This window comes from Drosophila guanche, unplaced genomic scaffold, assembly GCF_900245975.1.
Source record: "Drosophila guanche unplaced genomic scaffold, DGUA_6, whole genome shotgun sequence".
In the NCBI taxonomy this organism is placed as follows: domain Eukaryota; kingdom Metazoa; phylum Arthropoda; class Insecta; order Diptera; family Drosophilidae; genus Drosophila; species Drosophila guanche.
The window spans coordinates 3,894,265-3,916,614 of record NW_022995751.1 but is presented as its reverse complement, the minus strand read 5'-3'; the positions used below and the strand labels follow the sequence as shown (position 1 = coordinate 3,916,614).

The 22,350-nt window shown below is 47.4% G+C and overlaps 6 protein-coding genes across 9 annotated transcripts; 2 read left to right on the top strand and 4 right to left on the bottom strand.

Annotated features, from left to right (window-relative positions):
• Positions 1-478: 478 nt before the first annotated feature.
• On the bottom strand, positions 479-1,905 carry LOC117587445 (transmembrane protein 267). Its single transcript, XM_034278129.1, has 2 exons — positions 1,394-1,905; positions 479-1,337 (listed from the first exon to the last, which is right to left on the bottom strand). Exons 1-2 carry the CDS (start codon positions 1,685-1,687, stop codon positions 936-938), a joined length of 696 nt encoding a protein of 231 aa, XP_034134020.1. The 5' UTR covers positions 1,688-1,905; the 3' UTR covers positions 479-935.
• A 426-nt stretch (positions 1,906-2,331) lies between these two features.
• LOC117587063 (aldo-keto reductase family 1 member B1) lies at positions 2,332-3,819 on the bottom strand. Its single transcript, XM_034277504.1, has 6 exons — positions 3,674-3,819; positions 3,345-3,512; positions 3,106-3,278; positions 2,897-3,041; positions 2,633-2,830; positions 2,332-2,567 (listed from the first exon to the last, which is right to left on the bottom strand). Exons 1-6 carry the CDS (start codon positions 3,749-3,751, stop codon positions 2,376-2,378), a joined length of 954 nt encoding a protein of 317 aa, XP_034133395.1. The 5' UTR covers positions 3,752-3,819; the 3' UTR covers positions 2,332-2,375.
• A 253-nt stretch (positions 3,820-4,072) lies between these two features.
• On the top strand, positions 4,073-7,915 carry LOC117587373 (filaggrin). Of its 2 annotated transcripts, XM_034278022.1 has the most exons (4): positions 4,073-4,297; positions 4,358-4,478; positions 4,652-5,933; positions 5,991-7,915. In XM_034278022.1, the coding sequence occupies exons 3-4, from the start codon at positions 4,864-4,866 to the stop codon at positions 7,297-7,299; spliced, it is 2,379 nt and encodes a 792-aa protein (XP_034133913.1). In that variant the 5' UTR covers positions 4,073-4,297; positions 4,358-4,478; positions 4,652-4,863; the 3' UTR covers positions 7,300-7,915. The 2 variants fall into 2 exon arrangements, with proteins under 2 accessions (XP_034133913.1, XP_034133912.1); XM_034278021.1 differs by lacking the exon at positions 4,358-4,478.
• Positions 7,916-8,794: 879 nt separating this feature from the next.
• On the top strand, positions 8,795-9,454 carry LOC117587378 (RNA-binding protein cabeza). Its single transcript, XM_034278028.1, has 4 exons — positions 8,795-8,857; positions 8,911-9,123; positions 9,194-9,240; positions 9,328-9,454. The coding sequence occupies exons 1-4, from the start codon at positions 8,795-8,797 to the stop codon at positions 9,452-9,454; spliced, it is 450 nt and encodes a 149-aa protein (XP_034133919.1).
• Positions 9,455-11,211: 1,757 nt separating this feature from the next.
• LOC117587379 lies at positions 11,212-12,216 on the bottom strand. Its single transcript, XM_034278030.1, has 3 exons — positions 12,068-12,216; positions 11,493-11,635; positions 11,212-11,435 (listed from the first exon to the last, which is right to left on the bottom strand). Exons 1-3 carry the CDS (start codon positions 12,171-12,173, stop codon positions 11,310-11,312), a joined length of 375 nt encoding a protein of 124 aa, XP_034133921.1. The 5' UTR covers positions 12,174-12,216; the 3' UTR covers positions 11,212-11,309.
• A 5,888-nt stretch (positions 12,217-18,104) lies between these two features.
• LOC117587375 (transcriptional repressor scratch 1) lies at positions 18,105-22,122 on the bottom strand. 3 transcript variants are annotated; one of them, XM_034278025.1, is made up of 3 exons: positions 21,370-22,122; positions 18,284-19,674; positions 18,105-18,222 (listed from the first exon to the last, which is right to left on the bottom strand). In XM_034278025.1, exons 1-2 carry the CDS (start codon positions 21,905-21,907, stop codon positions 18,284-18,286), a joined length of 1,929 nt encoding a protein of 642 aa, XP_034133916.1. In that variant the 5' UTR covers positions 21,908-22,122; the 3' UTR covers positions 18,105-18,222. The 3 variants fall into 3 exon arrangements, with proteins under 3 accessions (XP_034133916.1, XP_034133915.1, XP_034133917.1); XM_034278024.1 differs by having other exon boundaries at positions 18,105-19,674; positions 21,370-22,121; XM_034278026.1 differs by lacking the exon at positions 21,370-22,122 and adding an exon at positions 19,745-19,815 and having other exon boundaries at positions 18,105-19,674.
• Between the last annotated feature and the right edge of the window lie 228 nt (positions 22,123-22,350).

Genomic DNA, 22,350 nt, shown 5'->3' with positions numbered 1-22,350 from the left:
TTTTGTGTACGTTTTAGTCATTGTCTTAAATGAAGACGCGTTCACACATGTTATGTCAATTTAATCACTTATTTATCGCAAATGATTTTCCATTGAAAGGCGTAGGAATATTCCGCAAAAACCGCTTATTTGTCTGTCTAATGGGCAGTTTTTCAATCGAACTGTAAACTATTTATAATGGAAAACATTTAAAATTAAACTCTATAAAAATAGCCAACGACTCGACTCATTCGAGGAGCCAACAGTTGCGGTAAAAGTACAAACAGTGCTATTTATGATGGTTTTTTCGCTGGGAGAGCAGCCATCCATCCATCCATTAAGACCTTTTGCACTTGGCACCGGCCAATTTGTAAATGGCAACTAATTTGGGCCGCCAGAAGCACACACACAGAGAAACTATGAGCTGAGGTGAGCAGAAATCAATAGGATTAATGGTTCGGTTGGCCGTGATTCGAAGCCTGATGAGACAGCGGTTTAGTTTAAGGCAATTATTTGGATTTATTAGATTAAAATGGCTTAAATACATAATACTAGAGCCTGCCTGCTACGGATACAAAGTCAAGATTGGAAGTGGAAAATTGATTTGTTGTGCGCTATGCTCGTCGTTACACTATTTTTTTCACTATCAACTAAATATCACAATTCGGATATTATCTGTATTTAGAGTCTAGTAAAAACCTACGCTAGTTAATGGACAAAAAGTATATCATAATATCAATTGGACGGGAATCAATGAATTCCCCAAAAGGTACTCGAATAAAAACTAATTGTAGTTGTGTCTAAAATTGTGTCCTGTAGTGTGGAAGTATTTGGTTTCTAGCTGATCCAATGTTAAAGCTAATCTCTAATGCGCTTGAAGCCTACAAAGCATTTGCCTTCACCATTCGATGATTTCGCATTACGTTGTCGTATCACAAAGGTTTCCCCTAATCCCCTTACACCTGCATATACCGATAGTTGGCATTCGAACAGCCCGACCCCGACCCGGGTCCACCGCGGTAATTGCATTCGCTTAGTTTCACGTATTGCCCCAAAAAGTTGAGCACCAAAACGCTGCGGCAGAGGGCGTGCAGACAGCCCAGCAGATGGGGCGTCATGATCGTGATTAGGATGTAGGCCACCTGCGGCACGCGATCCGTGTGTCCCATGGGACACATCCAGTAGCCGCGACGCACAGCGTCACGCGTATGATGTGTGATGAAGGCACAGAGCAGTGCGCCCAGGAGCAGGCTGGTGCGGAAGTAGTTCAGGCACGCGGTGCACATGTAGAACAGCAACATGACCAGAATGATGCTGGAGCAGTGTAGGAACGGACGACGCGACAGGTTGGTGGCATCCTGCAAGGAACAAACGAAATTCAATCAAAGAGTTTGCCCTTTGGGTGGCCACTCACCTCCAGGTACAGCGAACGGGCCTCCACAAAGTGATCCAAGTCAATGAACGATGACACAACGAAACAGGTGAAAATCAATATCCAGCCGAAAAGTTGCGTGGTCCGCTCGTAGAATTGCATCGAAAAGGCGATGCCGGTGAGGGCGCCGATGGCCGCGTGCGTTGCATTGTCCGCCAGGGCCTTCAGCAGCGGATGCTGGGTCAGCTCCACGAAGTTATCCCCCAGCAGGCACGTGACGGTCACCAAGGTTGTCAGCACAATTCGCATATAGACCATTATGTGGCAGTGGGGCATCGATTGTTTGAGGTTTGTTCGTGTTGTTGTCAGTGCAGCCTCAGCCGGGAGTCGTTGCTCTACTTTGATTTGGGGTTTTGGGTAGGCAGACTTGGACGGAATGGACGGATGACTCTATCTATCTACACCGCTTTGGTTTCCACGTCCACGTAATGTTCAGTGCAGTGATGTGGTGTTTCAGGACATGATGTGATTTGTTGTGAAATTTCTGTTTATTAAATTGTTGTTGTTTGTTGTTGCGAACAGCTGATGGACCAGCCTTATCCACCAGTCTGGCAGCGCTCTGACAACTACTTATAGTTGGCCACACTATCAGCTGATTGCTGGGGCGCCAAGAATGTGAAAAAAACAAAATCAGAAAATTGTTTCTTTTTTGCTTAAGTTTTACTAATACATAATGGTGGTGTGTTTGTATTTGATATTAGACAAGTCCATCAGACTGTCTGTGTTTAAATAAATACCAGCACGTGTGTGGGCATGGGGTGGTGTGTTTGATTGAGTGGAAATTTCCATCCCGTTTTGGTTTATTTTCAGAGCACGGAAGTCTGGCCGAAAAGCTCTCTCTCTCGTTGGCAAGTTTAACTTGCGATCACTAAAATGATAAGGCTGTGGCGTGTTTAAGTATATGTGTTAGTATATCAATCTTTAGTTAACAGTTTAATATCAACAATTTAAATGATTTTTCAGCTTAAAACTCAATATTGAAGGGGTAGTTCTTGCTCTTAATGGCATGCTCCATAGGAATGAGACGCTCGCCAGTGTTGTATGTGTCCAGGACGGCATGGTCAGCGGCATCCAATTTGAAATCAAAGATGTTAAAGTTCTCCTCAATGCGCTTCGGATTGGAGGACTTGGGCAGCGGCACAGTGCCAATTTCAATCTGTGGAAGGGCAGAAAGGAAATCAGAATCAGCTGTTGCATGTCTGGGGAAATACGAGTACGTACCAGATAGCGGAGCACCACCTGTGCCGTGGACTTCTTGTACTTATCTCCAATGGCCTGCACCTTGGCGTCGTAGATGTAGTTGGGCGTCTTCTTTGCCGGATCGGGCCTGCCCAGCGGGCAGTAAGCGGTGACCACAATGCCGTGCTGCTTGCACAGAGCCGTTAGCTTCTTCTGGTTCAGTGCGGGATGACATTCGATCTGTGCAGGCAGATGTGGTTGTGTTTCAGTAAGTGTTATCCAACCGCCCAACCGCAAGCGACTCACCTGATTGTGGATTGGCTTGATTTTGCAGTTGGCCAGCAGGCGCGTCAATTGCTCCGAATTGAAATTGGAGACGCCGATGCTTTTGGTGAGGCCCAGCTCCACCAGCTTTTCCATGGCACGCCAGGTGTCCAGATAATCAATGTCGCTGTAACAAAGAAGTGAGGGTAAGTGCCAACCTCAGGATATGTTTTGATATAACCAAATCTTACTTCAGTTCAACCTCGCCCTTGGCATCTGTGGGCATCATTTCGTTGTCGCCGCGATAGACGTAGGAGTAGGGCCAGTGCATCAGGTACAGGTCCACGTGCTCCAGGCCAAAGTTCTGCAGAGTCTTGCGGCAGGCATACTCCACCCTCTCCGGCTCATGGAAGTGGCACCAAAGCTAGAGAAAAAGTCAGTGTCAATTTGGGTTAAACTGTAACACCCACTGTATGCAAAGGATACCTACTTTTGTGGTGATGTGTATGTCCTCGCGCTTGATGACACCCTCGGCTATCTTCTTGTTGACGGCCGCGCCCACCTCATTCTCGTTCTCGTAGAAGAAGGCGGTGTCTATGTGTCGGTAGCCCACATCTATGGCATGCAACGTTGCGCGCTCGCAATCGCCACCCAACGACTGCCGGACAATTGGAAAGTCATTTAAAAGTGAGATATACAACTGTACGCCTTTGGCATCTGCGCTCGCTCTCGACCGATAAGCGTTGTTAGTGCACTGATCGTTAGTGGAGACGGATCACCGTTGACGTGGGCCCAGCCCACTTTATACATTACACTTACCGTGTAGGTTCCCAGTCCAATGGCTTGGATCTGTGTGCCGTTGTTGTGCTTAACGTACGGGATTTTTCCAGCGGACATCTCGGAAGCAGCGTTAGAATAGGAATGATTGCCGTCGCAGCTTGCTGTTGAGCGTGTTCATGTGTTTTGTGCTGCTAAAGTTCTGGCCAAAGCTTTTGTCGCTTTCAAAAGTTCCTAGTGGCTTTGAGTGAGCTTTCCAACGGTTATTTAAGTGTGCGCTCTTTGTGATATTTTCAACAGGGTTTGGCTTTGCAGTGTCCACACGCTGCGCATAAAGATGATTTTATGAGGTAATTATGTGTTTAATTGAAAATTGATTAATTTCGCAATGGTTTCCCTGGTTCAGTAATGACTACATCTAAGCTGTTGATATGCAGCACTTCAGTGCATGGAGTCTCTCCATTTACCCCACAAATGCCGCATCTAGCAAAAGCATGGACCAGCTTCAGCTTTAGGCTTCTGTTCTCTTGCTGGGCGCATGATTGTGCTTTGGCTGTGGGAACGGAACGCGTGGAAGTGGTACAACATCTGTTATTCAAAGAGGCACAATGTAGTGGACCTTGCAACCGTCGCAGGCCGAGACTGAAGGAATTTTCGTATTGCCTGGTGAGTTTTTCGTGTTTTTAAGTGTTTTCTTCCAAGAATTCAAAGCTTAGCCCACTAAAGTGCTGACAAAGTGTGAACAGAAAGTGAGTTGAGGATTGGTGGTGGCCTACGAATTGCTTAGCAGAGTGAAAAGTCTGCTGAGGATAAAACCAAATCTGGGGTATCTATAAATAACCCGCAGGTAAATAGACCAAAGGCACGCCAGCTAGAGTGGAAGACAGCCATGCCAGCGCTTGTCTCCGGGTCTCTAAGTGCATGTCGAGTCCTCATTTTTGGCTTGGTTTTTGGTTGGGTCTGAGAGCAGTGCAGTGCAAGACTGGGGCTGAGCTGAAAATTAATGTATTGTAATTTCAGTATACGCATCACGCCTACAACTGCGCATGCCCCAGCCCCCGTCGGAGTCTCAACCCAGTGGAGGCCGAGACGCAGCAGCAGCAGCAGAAGCAGAGGCAGTGGCAGAGGAGGAGGAGGAGACAGCAGCAGGTGACAGCAACAGTGACACCTTGTGAGAGAGCTCAAGGCTGCCTGCCAGTGGAGGCCACGCGGATTGCTACGTTTGCCTGGGAATGGCCGCAGTGGTCCATGGCTGTAGCAGTCCCCGGCAGCGCTCCTGCAATGGCAGCAGCTCGCCGGGCGCCCATCACGGGTCCACGCCCTCGTCGGGCCCTGCCATGTACACCACCGTGCCCAAGTATTCGCGGACGGCCAGCCAGACGCTGTACGCGACCAGCCAGCAGATATTTGGCAGCGGCATGGGCGTGAGCATGCCCAGCGATGGTGCGTACGGCAACGGGCCCATCTACATGTCCTCCGGCCAGCGTCCGTTGTCAGCATCTGCGCTGCCGGAAACGGCAGCTGCAAGTCGGAGCTATTGGGGCCATCATGCCGCCTTCTATCACGGCGGCAGGCACTACAGCAAGCGCAAGTCTGCGGTGGAACTGTTGGCCGAGTCCAAGCCGTTCTACATCAAGTCGGATGCGGTCTTCGAGCGGCTGCAGCAGTCGAGCTATCGGAACGGCGGCAACAATGCTGCCGGCTCCAAGCGGGGTCGACGCCCGGAGGAGGCGCACGGTCACGGCCATGGCGGTGGTCACTACAACTCCCAGGCATACGACGAGCTGGAGGACCGCCGATACATGAGCCTGTCCCGCCAGCAACAGCACCAGCAGCAGCAGCTGCAGCAGGCCCAGCAGTACATGCACAACCATCATCCGCATCAGCAGCAGCAGCACCACCACAATCGCCATGGGCACGGTCATGGCCAGGCCCATGGTCGTGCTGGGGGCGGGGGCGCTGCTGTCAATAACAATCTGCTGCAGCAGAAGCTGCGCATGCTGCTCGGCTCGGAGGCCGTCAAGGAGAGAAATGGCGGCACCTTGCGGCGGCACGAACTGAACGACGGCAGTGCCGAGCTGCTGCCTACCGACTATGGGGAGGACGAGGGCGGCGCAGGGCCAGGCGGTGCCCTGAGGATACCCCCACCCCTCTACATACCATCGCACGGCTATGGGCGGGACTCATCCGCGTACAACAGCGGCGGCGAGGAGCCGCTCGTGCTAACCGAGAACTACAGACCAATCAGTCCGCCGGCCGAGTATGCTGCCAAGTCGGGACAAGCCCACAACGATCGCTACAGGTGAGTCGAGAGCCATGGCAGAGGTCGAATTTATACTCAGATTTACTGCATTTACAGGTACAACTACCAGCGTTCCTATTCGCACTCGCACGAGGTGCCCCATGCGCCGGAGGAGCGAACTCCGTACGCTGGCGGGGACTTCAACATCAACAGCCACAAGTCACTGCCGGATCTGCACACGCAGATCAGTCGGCACTCGCCGCACAGCGAGATACTGAGCTGCTGCAGTCGTGGCAATCGCTCCATCAAGTCTGCCGGCGAGTCCTCCATCAATCGCGACTCGGGCGGCAGCTCCGGCCACTACACGCACCGCAGCGAGCCCTGCTACAAGCGCGAACGGCAGCGGGAGCCCAATGTGGGCACGGCCAGTGGCACAATCAAGAACTGCTGCACCCTGGTGGCGGCCACGCGGCGCGACAGCGGCTCCTCGACGCAGCACAGTGCAAACTCCTACTGCGGCTACGTGACGCCGGGTGCGGACTATCCGTCGCTGAATGGCCGAAACACCGAGTGCATCGACTGCCGCTGCAAGCAGGACACGGCGCCATTGAGTGGCTATGACAATGCGGCTGCCTCGGACTACTTGATCAACTTTACGCCCACGCCAGAGGTGCCGGAGGCCTTCCAGGATGACTACACACCCACACCGCCATCGCCGAGGATGAAGACGCAGACGCCGCGCTACTCGAGCTCCTCCAGCCAGCAGCTGCACACCAGCTCGCAGGGCTACACGAGCATCAATCACTCGCAGAGCTCCCTGGTGCAGAGTCCCGGCTCGGCGCCCTCCGTGGACGACATAAGTCCACCGCCCATTCAGTTCAAGCGGCAGCGCTGCATCCGCTTCAAGAACCGCAACCGACTGCCGGTGCAGCCCCAGCCGCGCACATCGCCCATCAACAGCAGCGGCGTGGAGATGGGCGGACCCAGTGTCGGTATTTTGGCTGCCTACAAGCAGCATCGGGGAAGCGTGGATCACGAGAATGTGTTCTTTCCCAAAGGTTTCTCGGCAGATGCCAGCTATGCCAGCGCCCACAGCATGGAGATGGAGCGCGAGGCGCTGAATGCCAGCATCTCGGAGCTGGAGAAGTTCTTCGATCGGCTGGGCCTCAACGATGAGGCGTTCCACGAGATCTACAGTCAGCCGCGCAGGCAGCACAATCCAGAGACCGATTCCGATGACTCCAGCACGGTGTTCTTCTCGGACGTGAGCACCGTGGACTCGATGCGGCTGCCGGACAGCACCGAGACACAGCCGCAGACCACACAGACCTATCGACCCTCGGAACCGCCGTCGATTGTGGAGCGGAATGCGCGAATCATCAAGTGGCTGTGCAACTGCAAGAAGGTGGCCGCCCATTTGCACTGATAGAAGAGCAGCACTTTCAGGATTGTTTTCAAGATTCTTAGCGAGTATTTTGTCTCTTGCAATGAACACCCCGAATACAACAATACATACAAAACTATATTTAAATAATATATACTAAAATAATGCATAAACAGAGGGCTCAAAAGTCAAGTCAAGTTCAAGTTCAAGTGTAATAGAAAATGATTAGAAATCACCTACCTGTACAATGGAAACGGCAACGGCAACGGCAACGTTCAGAGTTCAGAGCTACGAATGGATTGAATGTGCGTTTCTCCTCCTTTGCTGCATGCTGGATGGCAGTTCAATTACACACCATTGATATTTATATTTAAAAATTTATATTGACATTGATATTGATATTGTACTACTTACTCGTAATCGTAATCAAATAGCAACAACCGATCGTTCATATTACTCTTATACACGAATGGTATTATTAGATGAATTATTGTACAATTAGTTCTTGCAATGTGCATAGTTATAACTAGTTGCCAAAAACAGAAACAAACGAAAACACAACCACAGAACAATTGAAATTGAAATGAACCTACCTATTTATGTAATTGTACATCGTTTGCATGACGAATAAATAAAATATTTACGATTATCAAATTAATTGAAATATACCTAACACACATAGAGAATCAATTCCAAAGTGCCTTGCCTTTCATTTTGCTTGTCCACAAGGAGGCTTTTGAAATCCATACTTCCTGTCATTTCGTACTTCAATGCGCTGCATTCAGTTTCGTTTTGTTTATTGTCGAGTAAGTGTTCGCTGTTTAGTTTCTTTCAAGAAAATCAAGAAGAATGAGGTAAAAACTATTATCTGAATCAGAGCATTGTAATCCCACGATCGTGTGTCACTTAGCAGTGCGTCCGGCGAAAGTGTTTCTAGACCAATAACAGTTGAGCTGAGTCTAGCGACGATGAAGTCGAGTTTGTCTCAGAAACATTTTCAACTTTCAAGGATCCATGGACCACACGGGTTATTGTCGAGCCTGTCCAGAATAAGATTTGCAAACATTACTACGAAAGGAAAACCGTCTTTGCCGTGATCAAGCGCAAGAAGTATGTCCGTTGCCCGTTCATTGGGTGTGCCAACGAGAGCTGCATCGAGCCCGTGCATCTGCTGGAGGATTCGGATGTTGTAAAGAAGGCTCACCACGAGGCTCACCATTCGCAGAATCAGACTTCAGATGATTGTACCATAGATTCCGATTTCTCGAGTTAAATTTACATTTTACACAATTTAAACGTTCAGCCAAAGAGTATTCCACACAGTTTTAATTGAATTTAAAAATTCTTGCGATTTTCTTGGGAGTCATTTTGGAGCCATTCAGATGTGGGTCGTGCATTGATAGCTCCAGCAATTGTTCGCTGTCGCGGGTGGATCTGTCCCATGTGGGTCATTGAAACATCTGTGGACTGGCTATATAATGGACTGTCAGGCTGTGCATCCGTATCAGTGGATAGTTATTTTCTGACTACAGCTGATATGAGTAAATTGCTGCTACCTTTGGCTGTGCTGGGCTTCATCGCCCTGGCAACGGCACACACGGTAAGCTCGATCCTGTTTGATCCTCTTTGATCCTGTAATATCTGAGTAACTAGAATCCCTGGGAACAGCCTCCAGCTCCGATTAAGGTTCCAGTTCCCGTGCCTGTGCCTGTACCTGTACCTGTGCCTGTTCCTACGCCCGTCAAGAGTCCGGAGCATGGTGGCGGTGGAGGTGGTTTACTAGGCGGTGGTGGTGGTGGTGGTGCTGGTGGTGGTGGTGGTGGTGTTGGTGGCACTTGCCCCAAGCCATCACCCGAAACGCTACGGGTAAGTGCAGATTAACCAAATCCATTGGCAATATTCAAATCGAGCCTGGCCGTGTGCTGTGCATTTGCAGTGCCTTCGGGAGTGGGCCTGTCAGTACGTCATTCGTCTGGATCTGCGGTAAGTGGCAACATCCGCTCTCCCGCTCTCTCCTGCCACTAGCCAGGTGAACTCTTTCATATACTAAACTTTGCAATGCTTTGACAGCTGCCTTCTCAACTTGAATGGAAACCCCTTGCTGGGCAATCTAATTTCCCTGCCAGGACTCACCGGCGGCGGCGGCGGCACCGGAGGCGGCACCGGTGGCGGCCTTTTGGGCAATTTACTGGGTTGATATCTGCACGAGAAGCAGCCCCCGGAGCAAAAACATCTGCAAATGTGTGCACATTATACCCAATAAAGTGAAGAGCCAACCCAGTCGAGTGTCGTATGGTGGGGGGATTGGAATTGCAGCTCCTGTTAATGGGCAGCCAATAATCCTTAGTATTGGCAGTGGTGTAAAAATGGCGATAATCGTTCACATAATCGTTAACTCGATTATTGTTTAAGCGCTCGTTGGAGCAGCATCGCAATTAAGCGAACAATTTTCAAATTAGCCAGCAATGGGAATGGAAATGGAACGGTGTCCTATCCTCTGCTGTCTCTGCTGTCTATTTTGTGCAATTGAACTCTTGGCCTTTAACCAAAGAGTGGGGCCAAGGATGTGGCAGTATCTTTAAAGTATTGGCAGCGAGTGAGCAGCCCAGCTCGTGGAGAGCTTTGCCGTGGCGTTCGAATAAAGTCGCAAATCATTGAAGCATATGCAATTATTCATTTTGAGGTTGAATGCGCTCGAACGCACACAATGATACAAGAACACGGACAGCGGACCTGAGCAAGCCATCCCATCCCATCCCATCCTTCTGTCCGTCTGTCTGTCCGTTTGTTCGTCTTTCTTTCGTTCCCCGGTCTGTACGTGTGTAGGTGTTCGTATCTGTGTGTGTGTGTGTGTGTGTGTGCTGGCTGAATTTAAATTCAGGAGCAGTTCCTTAAACGAGGATGCCCCATAAAACTCTACTCGCTTTTACTACGCATAGTTTTCATCGCCTTTTTTTCTCGCAGCTACTCTTCTGGTCTTTTTTTCCATCCTGCTTTTAATGCCCTCTTGATTGCAGCCTTCGTTGGGGTTCGCTCTTCGCTGATTTCGTCTGCAGATAGTCCGCATTGGATTGCTGGGGCCGCTGCTCCATTTCGGTTAATCCATCACTTGCATCCACAGGCTCAATGGTCTGGCCGCTTCCATTTCCTTTTGCCCTTTTATAATTAACTTTATGTGTATGTATTTAGTTTTATTGCTCGTTAGACAGCCTTCGCGTCGACACAGAGACAATGAAACAACAATTTGTGATCGCCCCCCAATCACCCAGTCCCCAGTTCAACTCGTAACCAGCCCCAAGCACCAAGCACCAACCCATCTGCCTCCCAGCTACCACCACATCTCCAAGGATACGGATACGGAGACGGAGACGAAGACCGCAACGTGTGTAGGCCATTTTGGAGTTTTACTTTGCCATCGTCATTGCCACACAGCCGTTGCCATTATATTAATTACAAACGATTGCGCCACAGCTTCCAGCAGCCAGCAGGCAGCAGCCAGCAGCCAGCACCCAGAATCCCTTCACTTCCTGTCCGCTCCTGCCTCTGCACTTGCTGCTGTCCTTTGGCCCCGTCTGACCCGCTCCACTCCCTAATGGGCCCAACAAGTAAATCACACACAAAGCTCTAAGGCGATTTCGGCGACGGAATTGGAGACGCAGCCAAGGAAAGGACCCAAATAATTTCCATTGAATGTGTGAAACTTGTGCAGCTCTTAACGAGCTTGGGACTCGACTTTGACTTTGAGTCGGAAATTCATTTAAACACGGCAGACACGACACTCAGAGGAGTAGTGATGAAAGTCGATGCACAAGCTCTGAGCTGGCAGATGCTCCAATGCACATTTTACAGAAATATATTTACTTTAATGGGAAATTGGAATATCTTCTTTGATTTTGTTTCCATTTCCACTTTTGTCACAAATATTTAATTACTTTTAGAGACACTTTTCATCACTAGAGCTTAAAGTTTGCCTTGTCTATGGGGTTTTATTTGATGGAATTAACTTGTAAACTAAAGAAGTTTAGCAACAATTTTGTATTTATTCAATTGCATTACTCCTTTGCCTGGGCTTTGATGGCCTCAAAGCTGGCAATATCCGACTCTGTCGAGCTCCTCTCTGGCGCGCCTGTCGTTGGTGAGTTTGTGGCTGCCGCTTCGGGTATCTCTGTGACCAGACTCTGTGTGGAATAAATCATGGTAAAGAGAGCGCTAGTCTATGTATGTTTATGTCTTACCTCTGCAGCGAGTGCCTTGGACTGACCCTCCTCCTTGAAGGCCTCGGCCAGACCGGGATGAATGTCGCTCAGCGGCTCATTCCCGTGGCGTATGTAGACGGGCACATGACCTTTGCGGGGCTCCAGTTCCTGATAGGGCGCCGCTAAGAAAAAACATTTAATTACAAGCCATTAAATTATTTCGCCGTTGCGGTTACTGTCGCCTGTCGCTTGTCGCTGTTGTCGTTGCTGTTCTTATTATCAGTTGGCTAATCTCTTGCTTTTGGCTATGACATACACCCGGAAGCCTTGAATCACGGCAAAGCGTAATTATGACTAACGAGCCAAGAACTCTGTCGTTTGGTCTCGCCAACGAACCGATCCCTGTGCAACTGTGCAAACTACGCCCCTGAGCCAGAGGCAGTGGCGATTCTGGCGCGGCAAGGGAAATCATCGAAAAACCTGTTTCGGCTCGCCCCACAAACAATAGAAATGAGATTCTCAAAACAGATGTATCCCCGCCCGCACCTCATAAATCTGTTTAATCACATTTAGTGCTAATATTTAAAGCAAACAAATGCATTCAGTTGACTTACCCTGAATGACACTGCAGAGGGCCAACAGTGCGAGAGCTGCAACGATGAGGCTGTTCTTGGCCATGTCTGTATTTTGTTGACTCTTTTGTGGCTGTGCTTTTGGCATGCGATCGACGTGACTCCAGACTCTCGACTCAAGATAGATCGGTCAGCAGCTGGGCTTAAATCCGACTCGCCACAATCAACTTTTGCTTGGCAAATTACTCATGGGTAGCGGCAGCCGAAGCTTCAGGGGCAGGCAGCATCAGAGTCGTGTGGAAGCGGCAGAGTGAGAGGCAGAGGCAGAGCCAGAGGCAGGGGCTCAGAATGATGATGGCTCCGATGATGGCTGGTAATGAAGCTGTCGGCGGTGTCGGCAAACTTTTCAAGCTGTGGCGGTGCGCATAAAAAGCTTTCGGGGCTGCGAAGAAGTGGGGCGTGGGTGTGGGTGTGGGTGTGGGTGTGGGTGTGGGGTTCTAACCTAACATTTAGTGGCCTGTGGCGTTCCACCAGCCACCCTTCGTGCAACTTCCTTTGCTGCTGCTGCCACACTCCAAATTCAAACATTCTTTTTTTTTTCTTCTTGTTTCAAATTAATTGGGTCGTTAGAGAAGCCATTTGCGACGGCTCGTCTTTTTTTTTGCGCGTTGGAATTGTTTGCCCACTTTCGTTTTTGTTGAGTATTCAAATCGAGAAATTGCTGACATCTGTAGTAGATGAATGCCGCGGGTGGGTGTGGGTGTGGGTGCACCGCCACCGACAACACAAGAGCACGAGTACGTCTATCAGACTACGATTACGCTATTGAATGCAAGTGGCTTTGGGTTGGGGGAAACGGAAATGGGTGTTGGGTGATGGGTGATGGGTACGACTGGAGCAGGCCTGAACTTGTTTGCCTGCTTCGATTGTTCCGTTTGGAGCGCGTCCTTGATACAGTTCCATTTTGATTTTGGGATTTTGTAAGGGCAGGGCACAGGGCACAGGGCATGGGTACGAGCCCTACAACAGCGTATTTCGAATCAAATTGTTGAGCAAATATTCAACAGAGTAAATATGTTTATGCCGAATCAAGCAATTTCATTTAAACACACTCCACATGCCGAGCCACTTGTCTGTGAATACGAATACTCGGCAGAGCACGACTGTACTTAGCCCCCTCTATACACAATTCAATAATGTATTGTATGTATGTACATATATTTATGTGCCCCAAGTGCTGGCGGGGAATTGTTGACTAAGCTTCATGTGTGCCCGTGCTCCAATCGAATTAAAGCAGCGATGCATAGTTTATTAGTTGTGGAGCATCAACTTGCCCCCAAAACAACGAGTGGCCGCCACTCGGCTGGCTGTGGGCACAAAATGTAAAATGTTTGTCCACGCCCAGCCATTTAAGTGCACTTTTACGTACCAGTTTTCGGCAACTATCGCATTTAATGCCAATTGAGTTGATAGAATCCATCAGGATGGAGGCAATCGCAGAGTGGACTCTGAACATTCATTAAGCACCATTGGAAGCGCTCACAGCACAGGAATTAGTACTAGAAATTAGACCAGAAAAGCCCATTAGGGGTGAGAAGAGTCCTCCCAAAATAGAGTTTGTGCAATTTAATCCGTTTCCATACTTACTTAAACCTTTTCTCTGTCAAATAACAAAACTCTTGGCAACTGTTTCTGTTTTTCTCTGTCGTTTATTTAATATTTTTATGTATATTATGTATGTTTATTTCCGAGGCTCTAAAAATAGTTACATGGCTGCACTAGTGTGTGGGTGTAGCTTTTATAACTATGTATCTAATTTATATACCATCTCCATTAGTACCATTCTTGTTGGTTTAAATCTTTTGAGGAGTCGGGGTTTTGTTTTATTTGTAGATATTATGTTTCGTGTGGCGTTTATTCTTTGTTTTGTTTTGTCGTATTTCTTTTCCTTCCATAGTGGATGCTGTGATTCTTTTGCTTCGTTTCGCTTTGTTAATTCTTGTGTATAATAATTTAAGAGTGGATAAGCTTTTCATTTTGGGATATAATAGGTTATATACGCTACATATTAGCCATCAAATCGTATGGTTATGCATGTCGGTTAGTGTTGTTGCTTAAACTGTGTTCAGAGAGTGTGTCAGTGTTTAGGGAGGTGGTGTAGGTGTAGGTGTAAGGGTTAAGGTTAAGGTTTAGGCATAGGTATAGGTTTTACAAGTAAGTATAGTGAGCATTGTTGGCTAGTCCCGGTTCATCTAGGTAAAGTTCGATTATTTAACTCCTACGAAAGCTGAAACTATGTAATGCTTTGCTTGTTGCTTTGCTTGTTGCTGCTGCTGCTGCTGCTGCTGGCTGGCTTTCTCTAACTAAAATTAGAACAAGAACAAATGCTAAGTATCAAAAGGAAAAAAGTGTGTGCGGGGTGTGTTTTCTGCATGCATTTCTATGTGGTATGTATTATCTATATACGAGTATTCCTGTAGGGCAGGCGGATCGACATGCTCGCTCCTGCCAAGTGGTCATTGGGTTACAATTACAATTGTAAGAATTGATCTCGAGTTACTGATACTTGAGGGACTCCTATTGGGCATTCGGTTTATGTTAAGTTTATGGTTCGCTGTAAGCATATACAATATGTAAATAAGTTAAGTACTATGTATACACATATGTACGTTCCGTGTATACGATATATGTGTGTATGTATGGTATGTATGTATATATATTTGAATGAAGTATACAATATATTGCAATTTTAAATGTATATATAACTGTTCAAGTCTTTTTGCATCTCTAATATATGAATATATAAATTAATATCTTTACGTTATTCTTTCACTTTCATTTCATTTCATTTCATTTCACTTTCCCCCTTTTCTCAGTGTTTTGTCTGTCGTTTTTTATAAAATATCTCTCCCTAACCAATATTCCTCCTTCATTCTGTTTCGATTAGCTTCCCTTTTATTGTATAATAATCCGAATTGAATTGGTGTCTTTGATCTTGAAATTATTCACTTGTTTGTGTCTGTGTGTGTTTTGTGTGCTTTTTGGGGATTTCTAACTGAATATTGCAGGAGTGTTCGGGGGTATCTGTTTGTGGTATCTAAGGGGTATAGGTTAAGGGGTTTGGGGGGTTCAACTTGCCACATTACAAAAAAAAAAACCAAACACAAAAACAAAGTTTCGGTGTAAAAATACTTAAGTTTTGCTTTGCTTCTCCTCATCATTGTTCACATTTTTTTGTAAGTTTTTCTCATTTGTTTTTTTTGGTTTTTAGTTTCTCGTTTTGTGGTGTATAATGTGTATAAATAAATCTTACTCATAAATAAATCAATTAAACGCTTGCCTCAATATATAATCTATATATACTCGTAATTATTTCATATATATATTTTGAATGTAAAATTGCAAATCACATAATTGTTACCACTACGGTTCAATGGAATTCCTTATACTTTTTTTTTGTTTTTATATCTTTATCTTCTTTCTTTTTGGTTTTTGTTGTTCTGGTTTGCTTATGTGTATATAGGCATTTAATGCTATTTAAAACGCTATCAATAATCATCAATAAAGCCATGCATAAACACGATCTCTAAACAATGCACATAGCACTCTCTGGTCTAAATCTAATGCTCCGCCGATGTACCGATTTGACGCGGCTGTGTAGACTGCGACACCACACGACATGCGACATATCTACGGATCTACATGTGTATAATAAGTACATGCGCGTATGTAGATACGATGTAATAATTATCCTCTTTCCTTCATGTTTTTATTTATATATAATCTATATATAAACTGGAGGTGTGTCCTGTCAGTGTCTGTGTTTGTGTGTTGCGTGTGTGTATCTCTGAAGTTGTTGTTTTTTTTTTATTTGTGTGGGCTTGGATCTATAATTAATGTTTTCTTGCTCGTTGTATAATTAAGTTCGAATGGTTTTCAATATTTTGTTGCTATTCTGCCTTTACTATTATTAATTTTCGATATAAAACTGCCTCTTTTTTTAAATATATTTGTTTATATGTATATATATGTGTATATATATGCTTTAAAAAATAACGTCTATCGCGTCCGCCTCATTCATCGTTTCTTAAATTAAGAAATAATTGTAATTGACAATTTAATTAAATTGTTTACATGGGCTTTGTTTTGTTTTTCTGTTTGTTTATTTTGTTTTTCTTTTGGTTTCGGTCTGTTGCCCATTTTGCTTTTTTTGGTTTCAGAATAAAATCTACGCGTAAAATAAATACATGTTTTTTTTGTGTATATATCAATACTTCTCGATTTTGTTATAGAATTACAAATTTGTTTTTTGGTTTTGTTTTGTTTTTGTCTTGTTTTTTTTTCTTGGTTTCCTTATGTGATATCTTTAAAAACTATGTCACTTAACTTTGGAATTGCTTTTAGTTATCATTTGTTTTACAAGTGCGTCTTCTACTTCTATCATCATCATAATCATCGCCCAAAACTTGTGGGGGGGGGGGGGGGCTGCTATCCTAGTTTTGCGGGAAGGGAAGGATTGTTCTTGTCCATAAGAAACCTTTGGCTGGGCCAAAGTGGGGGTTGCCTCTGTGTGGGTATGGCGGGAATGGCGTGGGGAGGGGACTGGGGGGGTTTTGTATAAAATTGTTAATATAATCTTGCATGTATATACACGAGTTGGTTTGGTTCTAATGCTAGTAATAAAATAACTATACCGTAAGTACTTTGTTGCTGCTGTGTATGAGAATGCCTTGAATGGGGTTTTGCTTCTTTCATAATCATTATTTTTGTTGTTGTTATATTTTTTTTTTTTTTTAATTATGTATATTATATTTTGAATGTACTTGTTTTTTTTTAGTTATGTTTAAGTATTGTCCTTGTGATATGTTTCTAAATTGTTTTCTCATTAATTTTAATCATTTCTAAGTAATTGAAGTAGTTTTTGTTTATCGAGTTAGAGCATAATATGGAAGTAATACCCATCTTAAACTGGGTTAGAGTGTAAAGTTTGCCTTAGCAGTTTTAAAATGGTTCTTCTGTGCCTCTGCCTCTGCGTCCTTCGTCCTTCGTCCGACTACATCTTGCTGAGAGTATATCCGATTTCCAATTGCTAATCTTTGATCGTTGAGTACAATATTTAAAAAGAGCCTAAGAGCGAGAGAGATATAGGGAGTTACAGGAAGTGCTATAAGTTCACTAATTGTTTATTTTGCTAGACTTGAAAGTGAGCCGTCCATCTGTTCAACTGTTTTAACTGTTCTACTGTCCATCTGTCCTCTTCGAATGGCGTGTGGGGGTGGCGTGGTTGCAGTTAGAGAGCGAGAAAGTTCTCTTTGAATACAGACTAATACTCGTAATACTCGTACATCTAGGTATGTATGGATGCGGTAAGGGGTGTGTGTGTGTGTGTGTGTGTGTGTGTGTGTGTGTAAACTCTAGAGCCCTAAAACGATGCCTTAAAGTAGATATTACCAAAAAACATGCAAATTGGTTCTGCTCGCTATGTTATAATACTCGTAGTTCATATAGATCATATGTATATATATATAATTTGCCCTTTCTCCTCCTCCATTCTTCCTTCCTTCCCTCCTTTTCTCCCTTCCATTCTGTATATATGCTTATTTGATCTGTGTATATATAGAATTTCTACTTATGTTCCATAATATTCGTTGTGTCAGATTTTTACTATAAGTTACGTTTTGGATTTCTTTCTTAAACCTTTTGTTTTTTCCTTTTTGTTTCCGTTTGTTTTGTTCTCCCTTCCGTTATGCTCTTCTGTCTGTCGGTCTGTCTTTTGTCGCTGTTGCTTTTGGTGTTGTTGTTTATCTTTGGTTGTTGTTCAATTCTGTAAAAGTTGCAACTCGGAAAGACTCCTCCTCCATGTTCTCTTTCTCGCTCGTCCCGCTATAGAAGTAGCCCGGAAAAGGTCAGATAATAAGTAAGTAGATATATATGTATATGTATATAACTGTTGAGAACATTCTATTGAGTTGAGATCCATCTTCCATCCATCCGTCTTCCATCCTCCGTCCGAACTACTCTGCTAGTAAGCTGCTAGTTGACTGATTTGAATTATAACCTTCGATTACTCTCCTTCCTGTTTGGTTTTTATCGTTTTTAATTTGATAAGGGTGCTCGAATATTGCTTATAGGGTTCTGGTATAAAGTATCTAATATTAAGGTAAACGAGGAGTCTTGTGGCCAACCTCGGCTGCTGCCTCAGTCCACCACAATATCCCAACTAGTCTCATCAGTATCCATCGCATTGCCGACGGCCGCCTAAGCCACCTCAATATCCTGACTAGTCTCATCACTGTCCATCTCATCGCCGTCGAACTCGTCCTGATCGTGCTTGCCCATCATCTCGTCCTCGTCGTCCAGATCGCAGTCATAGTCATCGCCCTTGCCCTGCCCTATGGCTCCCGCATCCCGGAGGCAGGCCGACTCCAGGTGCTTGTTCAGATACGACTTGAGCGCGAAGGTCTTGTTGCAGCGGTGACACTTGAAGTTCTTGTCGCCAGAGTGCGTCTGCATGTGGGCGCGGAGATTGGAGCGGTCCGCGAAGGCCTTGCCGCAATGGACACAGGCATAGGGCTTCTCGCCGGTGTGGGAGCGCAGATGGCCCTGGAGCAGCCAGGGGCGCGAGAAGAGCTTGCCGCATATGTCGCAGCTGTGCGAGAGTTTGTGCGTTAGTAGGTGCATGGCCAGGGCCGGCATGGACACGTATGCCTTGCCGCAGGTATTGCACTTCTTGGCCGACTGTGAGTCCAGGGAGCGGTGCGTCTGCTTGTGGCGCGACAGGTTGCTGGAGGTGGCGTACTGCTTGCCGCACTCGGAGCACTTGTAGCATCCGCGCTTGCGCTTGGCATAATTCTCCCCGTTGCCACTGGATACAACTCCAGCTGCTGCTGCCACATCGGCAAGAGTGGCTGCACGTCCGCCTGCGACACTGCTTACTGCGCCGCCCGATGCATTGGAGCTGCTGGAGCTCTTTGGACGCTGGTGCAGCTGCTCCCGGTCCTTGCCGGCCGCTGCCTTGCTGGCCTTCGTGCGCCCGTCCAACATGTTGAGGCACATCTTCAGGGCCGAGGCCCGCTGCTGCTGTGGCGCCTGGTGCGGCTGCTTGCCCCAGTGCATCTGGCCGGATTCGGACGAGGAAGACATGTCGATGTCCACATCCGAGCTGTGATCGGAGTTGGGCGGCGTCAGTGGCGAGCAGCTGTTCGATGCTTCGGGCGCTCCGTTCATCATGTCGTAGGAACTGCTGCCGATGAATCGGATGTTCGACTGCGACGATGTGGCCAGCGACTTGTTGGAAGCGTTCGAGATCTCCTGCATAATTGGCAAGTGCTCCGCCGACGACTTGTGGTGCTCCTGCTCCTGCTTCATGATGGTCACCACGCAGGGCGGAATGAGCGGCGGCAGGCTCTGGGACAGCGACAGCAGATCGTGGGCGGCCTCCGTCTCCTCAGCGCTGCGTCCGCGGTAAATAATAGCGGCCGTGGCCGCTGCGGAGGCATTCGCCGCAACTTGTTGCTCGCGCTGGCGCTTCACGGACATTGGCTCCGGCTGGCGCGCAGCACCACAAGCACTGGCTGGCGGTGCATAGAAGATCACCTTTCCGTCCTCGGCCGGGGCCCGCCCGGCGGCCACTGGACGGCGCACCGATACTGTGAAATGTGGAAAATATGTTATTGCAGGATGCCGCAGCTACAAAATTTACCAAAATTCTCAACCAACAATCCAAGGGCTCAGTTTGGGGTTCGCCAAATACCATAGATGTTCCAGAAAACATGTTCAAAGGGTTTCTGGAATCAGCTGTGAAAAAAGTTGCTCAAAGTAGGGTTGCCTGGTAAAAGGCTTTTCTCAGAAATGTCACACCTGCAACACATGGCTGCGGATAGAAAGCACTACCGGCTTCCGGCATCCCAGTGTTGGCTGACGTACTGTTCAAATAACACTTCTCAACACCACAAAGCACTTAACTAACAGAGGCAAATCAAAGCGTTAAAATGTTTAAAATGCTCATTGCGAAAATTGTGAAATTGAATAAACAGCGATCGACACAGCGGGCAGAGAATTACTGTTCCCGAAATTGCAGACTCTCTATCTTTCCCTTTTCGGCACAAGCGTAAGAGTGGAGTAGGGGATTAACAGCTAAGAAGAAACGTTGAGGGTGTCGCTATCCCTCTCTATCGCTTTAAAGCACCGGCAAATCTGCATTTGATTTATTTTGTGCGTGTACATGTGTGTGTGTGTGTGTTTGTTTTGTGTAAAGCGCCAAGAAGAAAATAAAGCATAAGAGTAACAGCACAGATGGTGTGGAGATTGAGGGGATGGGCAAGCGAAATATGCAATACCCATACATAAATAACTGCACATTTGGTTATTTTATGAGCCCACTGACGCTGACGCAATATTTTCCCATTACGCTGCGGCTGCTTGTGCTTCTGCTGCTGCTGCCGCAGAGGTTGACCTGTTACGTTTACAGTTTCTCAATCGATAAGACGACGCGCGACCTCTTCTACACTCCTTCTCCTCCCTCTCCCTTCCCTTTCCTATACTGGCAGTCAATGCCGCCGCTTGTTCGCTTTCGTGTTTGCATTTGCCTCTTCTTTTTCTTCTGTTCTCCTTCTTCCTCTTCTGTGCCTTTGTCAAGAGCAACAAGCAGCAGCGAAAGCAACAGCAACTACACAGCGACAAGTAGGCAAAGGAGAAGCAACAAGGGTGGGAGGGAGAGTGGGGCAAAAAGGCGAGGGCTAAAGCGAACGCAAACATGGAAAATGCCAACATACGCTAAAAAGATTAGCTAACGGCGACAATGTCAAACACGAGCGCATATCGAAGAGGGGGGAGGAGCTGAGCTGACTGTTGCGCAGGGGAAAAGGGCACAGGGCACCGTGAAGGACGAGGACCGACGACCAGTGGCCAAAGTGGGGGGTCATAAAATGGTTGAGAGTGCTTCTTGGTTGGGGCCCATGGACGCCAGAGTGAGCACGAGGGGAGGGGAGTGAGGCAAAACCTGGCTACTAAAAATAAATACGAGTACACAAATTGTCGCAGCCACCTGTTCACATTGTTGTGACGCAACTTTCCAAGGGGAATGGGGGAGGTGGGAAAGGAAATAGGAAAGGGCAAGCTGCCACCAGAAGAAAGGAAGGCTGAACACCAGAGCAAGGGGAATGGGAGATGGGGAGCCCCACTAGGGGAAGTCCATAAATGGAACAATGAATGGCTTGGCGACCGCTAGACGGAGGAGGGGAAAGGGCAACCATTGCCCGTGGACAGTGGCAGGGGCAGTGGCAGTAAGGACTAAAGGAACACGGAAACGGAAACCGAAAAGTGGTCAACTGTTGCACACATACCTGAGGCGGAGACTGTGGCTGCCGCTGTGGTTCCTGTGGTGCCGCTAGCACCTCCCGATGTGCCCCCTCCCAGGCGACGCTGCTTCTCCTGCTTGGAGGAGGTCATCTGCACCAGGGACTGGGCGGCGGACCATTCCAAGTGCTCGCATAGCTGCTCCTCGCCGCCAGTTCCCTCCTTCCGATCATCCTCGTCTTCCAGCTCGATTACCTCACGCTTCAGCAGGGATCTGGAGGAGCGTTTGGCCAGCGACTTGAGCGAGGACTTGCTCCCGTTTCCACTTCCATTTCCATTCCCATTGGCATTGCGCAGCACCGAGGAGGAGGACCTGTCCTCCAGCCTCAGTTTGCTGCCGTTTCTCGGCTTCGGTCGCCGCCAGCTCTGCAGCTCGCTGCTGCTGCTGCTGCTGCTGCTGCCGTTGCTGTTGCTTCCGGATCCGGTCGAGGCAGGGGATGCCGCAGCGGCATACTTTCTGCTGGCACTCGCGTAGGCAATCGTTTGTATCTTGTTCCGATTGGGCAGTATAAAGTCCACAGACATGGTGCCTGCTCTGCTCTGCTCTCTCCTTGTGGGCCGACTCCGACTCTGACTCCGTCACCGTCTTCGTCTCCTTTCCCGTGTCCGCTCCCCGAGTCTGCCGGCAGTTGCCAGTTTGGCCGCCTGGCGGATCAAATCTCTAGAATTGCCTGTGCACCAGACAACCCACACCTCAGGGTCGGTCTGCACTTATATTTTGTGTGTTGGCTTTGGCTCTGACTCTGACTCTAACTCTGACTCTCGGTTCGGATTCCTTTTCTGGGGCTTGTGTGGGGGATCCTCTGGCTGCTCCTGAAGCCCGTTTCTGTTGCTTATGTTTTAAATTTGTTTTGTATTTACTATGTAGATATAGCACAACCTTCTTTGACATCGACTCCAGCGTCGTCTGCAGTAAAATGCTTTAGCTTTGCTCCTAGCTCCTTGCTCCTTGCTCCTCCTCCTCCTCC

Coding starts and splice junctions, on each gene's coding strand:
- LOC117587378 (XM_034278028.1), top strand. CDS start 8,795: ATGAGTAAATTGCTGCTACCTTTGGCTGTGCTGGGCTTCATCGCCCTG. Junction 8,858..8,910: donor CCCTGGCAACGGCACACACG/GTAAGCTCGATC, acceptor CTGAGTAACTAG/AATCCCTGGGAACAGCCTCC. Junction 9,124..9,193: donor CATCACCCGAAACGCTACGG/GTAAGTGCAGAT, acceptor GTGCATTTGCAG/TGCCTTCGGGAGTGGGCCTG.
- LOC117587445 (XM_034278129.1), bottom strand. CDS start 1,687: ATGCCCCACTGCCACATAATGGTCTATATGCGAATTGTGCTGACAACC. Junction 1,338..1,393: donor CCCGTTCGCTGTACCTGGAG/GTGAGTGGCCAC, acceptor TGTTCCTTGCAG/GATGCCACCAACCTGTCGCG.
- LOC117587379 (XM_034278030.1), bottom strand. CDS start 12,173: ATGCCAAAAGCACAGCCACAAAAGAGTCAACAAAATACAGACATGGCC. Junction 11,636..12,067: donor CCTCTGCAGTGTCATTCAGG/GTAAGTCAACTG, acceptor GTTTTTTCTTAG/CGGCGCCCTATCAGGAACTG. Junction 11,436..11,492: donor CCAAGGCACTCGCTGCAGAG/GTAAGACATAAA, acceptor TATTCCACACAG/AGTCTGGTCACAGAGATACC.
- LOC117587373 (XM_034278021.1), top strand. CDS start 4,864: ATGGCCGCAGTGGTCCATGGCTGTAGCAGTCCCCGGCAGCGCTCCTGC. Junction 5,934..5,990: donor GCCCACAACGATCGCTACAG/GTGAGTCGAGAG, acceptor CTGCATTTACAG/GTACAACTACCAGCGTTCCT.
- LOC117587063 (XM_034277504.1), bottom strand. CDS start 3,751: ATGTCCGCTGGAAAAATCCCGTACGTTAAGCACAACAACGGCACACAG. Junction 3,513..3,673: donor TTGGACTGGGAACCTACACG/GTAAGTGTAATG, acceptor ATTGTCCGGCAG/TCGTTGGGTGGCGATTGCGA. Junction 2,568..2,632: donor AGGTGGTGCTCCGCTATCTG/GTACGTACTCGT, acceptor GCCCTTCCACAG/ATTGAAATTGGCACTGTGCC.
- LOC117587375 (XM_034278025.1), bottom strand. CDS start 21,907: ATGTCTGTGGACTTTATACTGCCCAATCGGAACAAGATACAAACGATT. Junction 19,675..21,369: donor AGCCACAGTCTCCGCCTCAG/GTATGTGTGCAA, acceptor CACATTTCACAG/TATCGGTGCGCCGTCCAGTG.